The 12,587-nt window shown below is 30.9% G+C and overlaps 1 protein-coding gene and 1 non-coding gene across 2 annotated transcripts in view; one reads left to right on the plus strand and one right to left on the minus strand.

Moving 5' to 3' along the window:
• Rab32 (RAS oncogene family member Rab32) overlaps nt 1-4,101 on the minus strand; it is a 35,120-nt gene extending 31,019 nt beyond the window's left edge. Inside the window, exon 1 of the mRNA XM_090102509.1 lies at nt 3,968-4,101. Within this exon, the coding sequence (XP_089958635.1) occupies nt 3,968-4,003 (36 nt within the window). The 5' untranslated portion in view covers nt 4,004-4,101. The remainder of the gene's footprint in view (nt 1-3,967) is intronic.
• A 5,672-nt stretch (nt 4,102-9,773) lies between these two features.
• On the plus strand, nt 9,774-9,846 carry TRNAF-GAA (transfer RNA phenylalanine (anticodon GAA)). The gene has a single exon. It is a non-coding gene; the product is annotated as a tRNA-Phe (tRNA).
• Nucleotides 9,847-12,587: the final 2,741 nt, after the last annotated feature.

Consider the following 12,587-nt stretch of genomic DNA (forward strand, 5'->3'; position numbering starts at 1 on the left):
AATTATTTATATTTTATAGATTAGTTCATGGTCGCATAGAAACAAACATCAGTTACAACGCATATTCTAACCGAAATCATAGAAATTTAGATTACACAAATGTTATCACTACATAGTATAAAACAAAGTCACTTTCTCTGTCCCTATGATCTTTCAAACTACGCAACGGATTTTGATGCGGTTTTTTTATAATAGATAGAGTGATTCAAGAGGAAGGTTTTAGTATAATTATAATTTATTAGGTTTAAGTCAAAACGGGCGAAGCCGCGGGCGGTAAGCTAGTTAGAATTAAAATAGAAACTGTCTATAGCTTTTCTTTTGCTAATATAATAATGGTGGAATACTTTTTAATTTATATACTTACTAGCTTTCCACCCGCAGCTTCGCCCGCGCAGTCAAAGAAAAACCCGCATAGTTCCCGTTCCCGTGGGATTTCCGGGATAAAACCTATCCTATTTCCCAGGATAAAAAGTAGCCTATGTCCTTTCTCGGATATCAAAATATCTCTATACCAAATTTCATGCAAATTGGTTCAGTAGTTAAGGCGTGATTGAGTAACAGACAGACAGACAGAGTTACTTTCGCATTTATAATATTAGTATGGTGGAATACTTTTTAATTTATATATATTAATGGTGCAAGTTATGTTCATTTTAAAAATCTATTTCAATTGATCAAAATGAATCAAAAATCAATTCAATCTATTATAAATTAATATTATATATTTCATAAAATTTCTAAATTTTAAAAACCATACATTAATTAAAAATGTTATTTGAATCTATGAAGGCTTTTAGCACTTTTAACCTTTTATACAACGGTATAACGTTTAACCGACCGAGAGGTGGGATTAAAACACGATTAAAAGCATTAATGAATGGGATTATGGGATAGAACTTTAGAAGGTGGGATTAGGGATAAAGGTTCACGCTCAACAAGTTTCAAACTGCGTTTCTGTTTAAAATATTTTTATTTTTAATCGAAGAATGAATTATCGGATAATATTTTTCGTTAATATTTTAATTTTGTAATTTATTTGCTATTAAACCTCAGGATGGACTAGTGAGCGCATTCGTTAGTCATAAGTACTAAAACGTAATTCGTAAGTACCTAGTATATAAAGAAATAATAAATACATAGGTTTTAATTTTTATAGCATTATTACATTTTTCACCAATTATCTATAAATTTTATGTTATTTACATAACTGTGTCATGCGCATTTATCCCAAACTATAGCTGCTCCCCGCGGTTTCACCCCCGTGGCTCCGCTCCTGTTGGTCGTAGCGTGATGATATATAGCCTATAACCTTCCTCGATAAATGAGCTTTCTAACACCGAAATCATTTTTTAAATCGGACCAGTAGTTCCCGAGATTAGCGCGTTCAAACAAACAAACAAACAAACCAAATTCTTCAGCTTTATAATATTACTATATTAGTATAGATCACACTTATATTGTAAGATTATTTATGAAAAAAACTATCATTAAAAGGAGTCATTATGAAGCGAGATATTTTTATTTTTATAAAATTGAGGAAATATTGTGTAAAGTTACTTCATAAATAAAACTATTAATGTTCATGTGTACGTATGCTTGATGCAAGAAAGGATATCAACAATCGTTTAGCTGTTAAATTGTTAACGCAATTATTACCCAATAAAAAATACTTCAAGAATAACAAACAGTTTGGATTCCTTCGTTCGGTAAGTATATAATTATCTAATGACTAAATAATAGCCTAAGTTAACGAAATAATTACCTAATAGACAATAAATAGGTAGGTGATTGAAAATCCTTTGTTTTACTAAATGGCTAAAAATTCAAGATTTTTAGGATCCATTAAAATCTAGATCTGAATTGATTGCTTATTGTTCTTCAGTGGAATTATTTCTTGATTTTCATTGTTCAAAGTAATACAGTAATTTGTAGAGCGGGGTTGCACTACCCTTTTGTTTGGCTTTAGTCAATTATTTATTTATTTTAATTGTTTAATTTAATTTTTCATTATATCAAATGCTAACCTACTTATTATTATAAACCTGAAGTAAAGAAGATTGCATGTCATTCACGCATATCTAAACATAATATGATCAGATTTTTAGAATATTTGGCATAATGAGTATGTAAGAGCATTTGTAAGAGCAATGTCTTTTTAATTAGTATTGGTTTAAACTACGGGCTCCAGCTTATATATTTTCATCATCTTCAACCAAATACACATATATATACATATACTAGCGGTCCGCCCCGGCTTCGCCCGTGGTACATATGAAAAATAGATGTTAGCCGATTCTCAGACTTACCCGATATGCACAGAAAATTTCATGAGAATCAGTCCACCCGTTTCGGAGGAGTATGCAGACTAACATTGTGACACGGGAATTTTATATATAAGAAGATTCTTTACTATTAATAAATAAACATTTTCTTCTTGACAAAGTTCGTATAATATAGGTAGTACATAAATTAAAACTGCTATATCGACAAAATGTTATTTTAAACAGTTTTTCGTTTTTTAACTTCCAAGTTCCGAAGAATGGAAGATATCGACCTAAAGTTTTAACAACGAATCAAATAACTTATAACAAAGCCAGTATATGTTTTGTTTTGTATTTGGTGTATCTAGAAATATGTTTTTAATCAAATAATATCTAAATTCAAGTATGTTAATCGAAAGAAGACTCCATAAGAATTAATTTTATTAGATCTTGATATTGACGATATTTATGTAGATTATTTTATTTATTACGTTGTTAAAGGAATTTTAAAATATGGCAATAGGTAAAGAGGCCATACAGGCGATATAAAGACTTTTACAAAGAAGGATGACCGGTTATTTATTTGTTTAAAATAATAAATAGTGAAATTCTTTATTAGAACAAACATTTTACAATTATAAGTCAATCAGGCTCCCAAGATAGTATGATTTTCAGCAGCCTGCGCCTTAAAATTGCATGACTGTCCATAATTATTTCTAATAGAGCAGACATAAAGTTATCAGTTAACAAAATTGATGGATGTATTTTAATGAAGTACTATAAGAAAATCGATTTTCAAATTCTTGAGTTTTGATCTTTCTTTCTATTTTCTATAATAAACTAGGTATATTTATTCAATTCCTTAATAGGTAAGTAATACCTGTCCAGTTTTTTTTTATTTTTGATAGAGATCAGATTTTCGAGATCAAAAAGAAGTTTCTAATTAAATCAAAATAAATACGTAGGTATCCGATTATTTTCATAATTATTGCCTATAGAACACCTATTTGCAGCTTTTTCAGGTAAAGAAAACTCTATCTGCTTAAATTTGGATAGTTCGTCAATTCATACATATATAATATGTATATGTAATTGTTATTTGCCTGTTACTAAACTAACTAAACTATTAATACGATTACAAACCACTTAATAAACCATTTTCAAGTTATCTATCCGGTTAAGCCCAGTTGCTATTTGGAATTAAATGGAACACAATATGTTACTATGTAAAATTGATAAAACCAAACTATTTGATTAGATACATAATAAATAATAATTAATTGAGGAACTGTTAAAATAGTTCTAGATAATAGATAACCCTATTAGCCAGTGAAATATATTCATTGAGTATTTACTAATGATAAATTTAGGACATCGATACTGTAATGATCTTTACAAATTTGTGTTTGTGTAATTAAGAAGATAGAAATAATCTTATTTTTGATAGATGTTACATGTTCTTAAAAATGAGAGAGCTTCATTTTGTAGAGTATGCATTTAATATGATTAACAAGACAAAAAAAATGCACTTTAACTAAATTCGGGATGACAAATTATAATTGAGTACCTACTCGTGTGGTAAAAATATTATTTGTTATGTATTTGCTAAACAAATGATATTTAGATCGTCAAACAAAACTGCTATAAATTAAATGCGATTGAAAATTATAAATTCATAGTTAAATAGGTATAGCAACGTAACCTACCTGTAACGACCGCTTCCCATTCCGATTGGCAGGCATGCTAACACGAGCACATAAACACAAACTCACATACAAGTCACACACTAAATACTCCAAAATATCTCGATTCACGTTCAAACGAAACAACTAACAGGCACCAAGTACTCTTATCTTAACGCCAAGACGATATTTGCCCTCACGTATTGATAATGGCCAAGAATAAATCACGAAATGTAATTAATTTTATGATCTTTCACTTCCAGAAGCAGCCGAGCCGCAAACAATACTATTTTTCAACCAAACAACTCGCCTTCATAAAGCGCGTCACACACGGTGAAGATACTATAATATTTTATCTTAAGATACTGTTATATTTTATATTACAGTATCTTAACGCTTCCGGTATCAGCGTTCGGACCATCATTTTTCTTTTTGTCATTGCGTACCACCCACCCCTGTAGAACCGCCATCCTGTTACAAATGACGCGAAATTTTGTGGGAAATTTGTAACAGGATGGCGGTTCTACAGGAGTCTTAATACGCAATGACAAAAAGAAAAATGATGGTCCGAACGCTGATACCGGATGCGTTAAGATACTGTAATATAAAATATAACAGTATCTTAAGATAAAATCTTCACCGTGTGTGACGCGCTTAATTATTAAAACAATCTTCGTTATTATTATAAGGCCGTTGACCGATTCAATGACTCGATGGATTATTTATTTATTTATCTACTTACGCGATAGTGTTTAAGAATTAAACTTATGTGTGGATTATTAAAGATTAATATTTTTTAATGCACAGAAAGTTTTTAAGTCTTGAATTTTTCAGAAAAAGGTATGGTAGAGCCACACTGTAGAGCTTCAAAATTTCCTTACATGTTATACGCCTGTCTGTAGGGATGCCTGTCTTTTAACTGATCAAATAATTGTTTAAAAAATTTATGCGTGTACTAGAGTACACATACAGAAGTGAAACTTCTTTATGACCTTAAATATGTCACGAGTATGGCGTAACGCAAAAATGTCACGCGTACGGCGTAACGCAAAAATTTCACGCGTACGGCGTAACGCAAAAATGTTACACAAAATTTTTGTCCAACCCCGATAAAGAAGTTTCACTTCAAAAATTTTTTATAATATTTTTATTAAGATTTTCAATTACTAATTATTATAATATGTAGGTATGGACCAGTAAACGGGTATCGAGTTTGCAGTTGGAACCAAGATAGAACCGATATAGCGATAGTGACAAATGACAATATAATAGACTACATAATGTGCCATCATTTCGAATATTATATTATGTTTTGAATTATTGAAGTGAAACTTCTTTATCGGGGTTGGACAAAAATTTAGTATAACATTTTTGCGTTACGCCGTACGCGTGACATTTTTGCGTATACTAGTACACGCATACATTTTTTATACATAACTGGTTCATGATTTCTCTTCAATATGACAGAATATTAACGACAATAATATGTTGTGCTTATAAATAGGTTCAACTATTGATAATACCCTAATAGGAGGCCCGTGTCCCAGCAGTGGGAACGTATATAGGCTGATGAAGATGAAGAAGAAGATGAAGACAATATTCACCTCAATTTCAACGTGGGAAATTAGGTACACAACAGTTCTCATATTTATTTTTAACTAGCTTTCCGCCCACGGCTTCGCCCGCGTTTTCAGAGAAAAACCCGTTCCCGTAGGATTTCCGGGATAAAACCTATCCTATGTCCTTTCTCGGGTATCAAAATATATCTATACCAAATTTCATTCAAATTGGTTCAGTAGTTCAGGCGTGATTGAGTAACAGACAGACAGACAGAGTTACTTTCGCATTTATAATATTAGTATGGATTAATTTATCTCCTAATGATTTTCACCTACATAAATAACTTGACGAGTTTTAATAAGTCATTAAAAACACTTTATATGCAACAAAGTCCTTTCAACATTCGATTGTTACATTTCAAATACTACAATGTCAATATAATTAGATCAAAATAGACTTAGAGAGCTCTGAAGTTCGCCCTAACCAGATAACTTAGTAAGTATTTAGTCACCTATTTTTATCTTCACAAATAATTTCTATAGGATTTACGTGGGATTTTATACCGATAATTGAAATAATTGAAATGTTCTCGAGAAAATAAAAATAAAAATAAGTACCGCTCTATATTACTTTGTTTCTATTTTTTTTTTGATTTTGTTTTGTTTGTGTGTGCAATAAAGTGTTTATTATTGTTTATTATAAAGGCTACCGAAGAAATGCAATATTCCCATAACTTTGTAATATTTTGAATTTCTACTTAATCTACTTTCTTACTTAACGAAGGGTAGTTTATTTTATCAAAGCTAAGTAATTAATTTAAAGTAAAAACCCACAGGCCACAATCCGTATAGACTAACTGTTTAAATAAATAAATAGGTTAATCATGTTATTCCTTACATAATATTGTTTTTAATAATCCAATTATGTATTTACACACCTATACAAAACGAATCTTTATTCGTATAATATTTATTTTATCTTTATTTTTTTTATTTTTAACCCGTAGGTAAGTCTCTAGACATATTGTAATTTGTGATCACGATCATCACATTTAATAAAATAAAACCTCACTAAATAAATTTTATTTATAACAGCTGTTACATAAAAATAATACAATCTGATTTGATAAGCTCTACAAGATTGACGGCTTTTCTCCGAAGCGCATCGCTTGATACCATGTTTGATCGACGTTACCAAAATGCTGAAGAATGCTGAAGGTTCTCAATCCGTTGCTTTTTTTATAATTTTACAATATGAAAATTCTAACGAAATATGTACTTATAATTAAACGAATCTTTACATGTATCTATAAAAGTAAATGTTTGTCTCTATGTCCTATAAAGAACCATAAACTATGCATATCATGTGATGATTTTCAGAAAAAAATTTTGTAGGTGTGCTGTGTAGAGCCCACGAAGGTTTCTGAGTTGGCACAATCATATCGACATTGTACCACAGACGAATCAAGGATGCACAGCTAGTATGTGTAGGTATAAAAGTTCACAACTAAGGTCACGACCACAAACAAACAAACAAAACAAATCTTATTTAAACATCAACCTTTAATTAATTTATTTCTGAACGAATCGTGCGGCTGCTTACATAAATAGCAAAGACTAGGTCTTCATGACATATGCTAAGATTTAAGCACTAATAGCCTTCTGTGCTGTCTATAAATAATATTAACACTAGATACAGTACTGAGTGCCTAAGAAGCCAATCAATTAATCTTTCACAACGCCCACAGTATCGTAATTTTCCACATTTTCTAAAGATAAACAACAAAGTAGACATGTCATGGTCATACTTAGTAAACAAATTGATGTTATGATTAATATTTATGGAGCTTCGCTTATAATTGCATCACATGAAGATTAACTATTTTGAAATATAGAAAATTCTTGGATACTCTCCTTCATTTTTTTCTAATGAACCGATAACTTACATTATGACTACAAATTAATTAGATACGTTAATTACCTATATTGAGAGATGTGGTTACCGACTGTTACCGTTTACATTAAAAAGCAATCAATATGATTTAAACTGAAGCCACAAATGTCGAAAAATGGTTTAACTATTCTCATATCATATAATTTTTGTAGTTCTCTGAAAATTGATTTCATATCATTCAAACCGAAAAAGTTCTCAATACACACCTAGACTACAAGCCCGCATAGGACAAAAATATGGGTCAAATGAACCACCAGCGGACATATCTAGAACGATAGCAGAGCAAAAAATAATAAGATTCATCACTATGCCGTCACTTGTAAGCTGTCCAACTGAGTGCAGGTGAGAATTGAAAAGTACAGGTAGACTCGGTAAATTTTGGTCATATATTTTTGTACGGCATTCTTAACCATCGATAGATCCATTAAAAATAATAAGAAACCGCTCAGTGCCGTACAAAAATGGTGGTCCACCAAGTCGGAATTTTTATTTAATTTCCGAGAGTTACCGAGGGTAAATTTGGTCATTTGACCATGTACGGCATCTGTGTCATACTATTGCTATACTGCTTTTAATCCATTATTCCGCAACGCCGTACAAAAATCATGGGGACAAGGGGAAAAAATCGAGAGTTGCAATCCCCTCTCTTTCCCCACTCCACGGGGTCATTTGACTAAGTACGGCTTCGGTTCCAAAACATTATCTAGCACTCAAAAGTACTATTAAAAGCAATGCCGTCAAAAAATAATTGTTCTTTTAAATGTATACCAATAATCATCTTAATTTCATCGAATTCTTGATATAAAGAGCTGTAAGGTCATTTGACCCTGTACGGGAACTTTTTTTTTAACATGATATTGTAAAATTCAATTGTTGTATAGTATTGCCGTTCAAAAGAAACCGTTCTAAAAAAAGTTATAGAGAAATGCAAAACCAGAAATTTTGTTAAAGTTTAAACATTGTAGATTAATGAAATATAATAGTTTTCTACACTTTATCCGTTGTTTTAAATAGTATTAACATAGATAAATTAGGACAAAACGATGCCGTACATTTTTGTGCAGACCACATCTTTTAGGCTGATGAAAGCGACGAAAGCTACAATTTTAAGGGTGCTTTATGGCCATTTGATACAGTACGGCATTAACATATTTATACCCAACTACGGCAAAGCAAAAGGAGGGTTATGGTTGTTTACAGGTCATGTATGTATGTTCATCTATTCCCTCGTATCTTCTAAACTACTTATCAGAATTCGACAAATGACATATCATTAGAAGCGTCTGAATTGTTCACTGGATAACCAGCGACCAGCTAGCTAAAGGCCATATGGGGTTTCACAAAATCTAATGTGGCGCCCTCTAGCGGACAAAACATACAGAGTAAAAAAATAAAGTTAAGATAAATATGCAGTATTTGGTATCATTTGAAAGCGCTTTACTTGTACATTTTGAATATGTATATATTACTAGCATTTGCTTGTGACTTTACCTGTATTCATGGACTGATTGCATATAATTCACATCTTTTCGTTCATAGCTTTTTTATTAGTTCATCAATTTAACGGAGTCCATTCCACCTGAATCCGACTTTCCAAGGTGATAATTAACCACCTCGAGCTTCTTAATATTAATGTATATTTATATTTTATTATAAAAATATAAAGCAAACATTTCGTTATATGGATTTTTTTCTTTTTCAGATTTTTCCCCTTTGAACCAACGAAAATGTACGGCACATGAAAAAATATTATCTATGCATAAAATACTTTAAAAATAAATTTATTTCGTGTTGTGTCAAATGACCCCCTGGAGTGGGGAAAGAGAGGGGATTATAACTCTCGATTTTTTCCCCTTGTCCCCATGATTTTTGTACGGCGTTGCGGAATAATGGATTAAAAGCAGTATAGCAATAGTATGACACAGATGCCGTACATGGTCAAATGACCAAATTTACCCCTGGTAACTCTCGGAAATTAAATAAAAATTCCGACTTGGTGGACCACCATTTTTGTACGGCACTGAGCGGTTTCTTATTATTTTTAATGGATCTATCGATGGTTAAGAATGCCGTACAAAAATATATGACCAAAATTTACCGAGTCTACCTGTACTTTTCAATTCTCATCTGCACTCAGTTGGACAGCTTACAAGTGACGGCATAGTGATGAATCTTATTATTTTTTGCTCTGCTATCGTTCTAGATATGTCCCCTGGTGGTTCATTTGACCCATATTTTTGTCCTATGCGGGCTTGTAGTCTAACCGTATAATATTTAAATCCTGTTTATATTACCTTATTTCGCAACTACTTACAACGCCGAAATAGCTCAGTTGGGAGAGCGTTAGACTGAAGATCTAAAGGTCCCTGGTTCGATCCCTGGTTTCGGCAACCCTTCTTTTGTATTTTTTTATTTTTAATTAATTATTACAACTTCGTTTCACAATACTTTTTACTGATAGTTAAATGCAGTTATGATAATTTTAACTGTTTTTTTATTTTTAAGAAATAGCCCTATAGATGATATGAGACCTACTCTACGTTTATGCTTATTTTTATGAAAAATTTAAAGGAAATCGTTTAAAAATATTTAATCTAACTAGATAAGAGTCCATTGTAACATTGTCTCCGAAATGCACTTGAGTCTGCATTGTTAGTTGATTGCACTAATAGTTTCAATTAGCCCTTACTCTGTTATCTTTTATCTTGTTATTATTGTTCCTTAGACCTTATTGTAAGTAGTTACAAACCTTTTTCTTCGAAAATCTTTTCCTAAATATCAGTATAATTACTACTAATAATGGATACAATGTTTTTTTTCATTTTTAAACCATTTAGGTGACTTTATCAACCATTTCTTGAACAATATCTATATCGAAAGCAAAAAAATATAGATAGTATTTTAAATTTTTGTTTGTTTGTCTGTATGTACGGTCGGGCTAAACTCAGAAAGTACGGATTTACTTCAAATTTTGCATGAATATTACTAACAGGTCGGGTCAAGATAAAGGTAGAGCAATGCAGGTAAAACCGCGGGGCATAGATAGTTGTACATATATACCATGTTTACGTAAATAACGTGGAAAATAAAATTGTTACACAACTTCTAAATAATCCGTAACAATATATAATGTATTGAAGATGTCGTGATTCGATGTAGAGCACATCGTTCTTTAATTGTATTACAATTTAAACGTCAACTAATCAGCTTACTTTGTCATATTAACTACGATTTAACATAAATCTTTGAGTTTGAAAAAAAATACTAAACTTTACAAATAACTTCATTTAACAATATAAACGGTATATACTCTACCTATCAATAATTTTATATTTTAAATCTTAATAGTAAAAACAATCCCCTTTAATACGCATAAAAAAATTAAATAATAAATTATACTGCAAAAATAGACGTTATTTTCTATTAAACTATTTCTGTCCTATTTCTATCCATTGCATTCTTATAGAAAACAGCATAGGTACATACACACAAATACGCTGAGTCCTGCTAACTGTACTTTACTACCGAGTACCGGTTATGTAAGTGTAACAGTATCCCCGAAAACTTACGTAACAAGTTTAAAAGAAAACTCAGGTTGCCATTCTTTAAATTAGGTCAAGCAATGATTGATGGGTTTATTTGCACCGCTTTTTTGTTATTATTTTTTTTAATAATATCAAATTAATTCATTTCAAATAAATAACAATAGTAAATGATAACAACATGATTGAAACTAAAATTATATCTATAAATTTGGATGAATTACATGATACATCTATCTAAATTTGTTGATAGATACTTATCAACTAATCAATAAAATATCGAGTAACCTTATGTATCTATTACTAATGAAATGAATACTTTTCCTTTCAAATCTCAACTTACAATATACATACATATCGAATGTGGGTAGGTACCTATGTCATTCATGTTTGAAACTATGTATGTAGTTGTATCCAAGGTCCTCCTTGATAAATATATTTAGTGACGATAATAATTAGGATAGCACTCACAAGTGTATAATTAATTAATTATACATAATTAAATTTACGAATAAATAAAATATATTTACTATTTATTATGTGCGTAAACAAATACAAGAACCTAAATATGTAGGTATTCAATTTTTGAGGTTTTGCTACATCTTGCGGTTGTAATATTGTAATATTGTAATCTGTGAATGTAACCTTCTCTAATAGATTTCTAGATTTATCTGTCAATCTAAAATTTTGTCATTCGAAACCGGCACCTACATAGACTATTTTAAATTATTAAATGTCAATCGTTGCGTAGTCACAAAACTCGTCACACTAGTGTGTGACAAATTTTATTAGAGATAATCCAGTTTTGATCGAATTTTTTAAACATTTGCTATTATTTAAATATATTTACGTCATATGATTAGGTACATAAATTGATTAAGTAGTTACTCACCATTCTAAATTTTATATAAACAAAAGAAAAAAAAAATCGAATGCTAAATGAAAACTCTACCTAATGTAAAGCACTTCCTTCATATTTTAAAATATTCATTTATCGGAAATAATCTTACAATGAAAAGATAATCCATCTAATGTTTCGATAACTAATCATATCAGCTGTTATCACCACGACACAATTTTATCTCTATCTGAATTTGAATACATTATAAACACGCGAAAACCTATATTATTAGATTTGTACGTCATCAGTCACACACAATCAATAGATATTGTTATTCATTGAACTCATTTTACTTTTAAAATAAAAAATAATAATAAATAAATAAATATATACACCACCGTATTCTTATAAAACACATTTCTTACACACGAATTGCATACATTTACCGCTTTTAGATCGTAACCTAAAAACGCATACACCGTGTCTCAAACGAAAAAGGAATAAAAACTTGAAAAAAAACACAACACACAAAGCGCCATCTAGTAAGTGCGGTTAGTATTAAAATTGACTCACCATTTTCGAAATTAGAATTTAATGGTCTGAAAAATTGTTTACTATTTTCACGGTAATTTGTTCTGACGTCGACATGTCTTTGAAGGCCGCGGTAGTAGTTAGTACTGTGGTTGGTACTGCGGTTCGCGCGCATTCGACGCCCGGCGTATTGTGCCATACGCCACCGCGCGATAAG

Source organism: Colias eurytheme, chromosome 6 (assembly GCF_061535395.1).
Source record: "Colias eurytheme isolate Ceu_HAF_F1 chromosome 6, ilColEury1 Martin Lab GWU primary, whole genome shotgun sequence".
Lineage (NCBI taxonomy): Eukaryota > Metazoa > Arthropoda > Insecta > Lepidoptera > Pieridae > Colias > Colias eurytheme.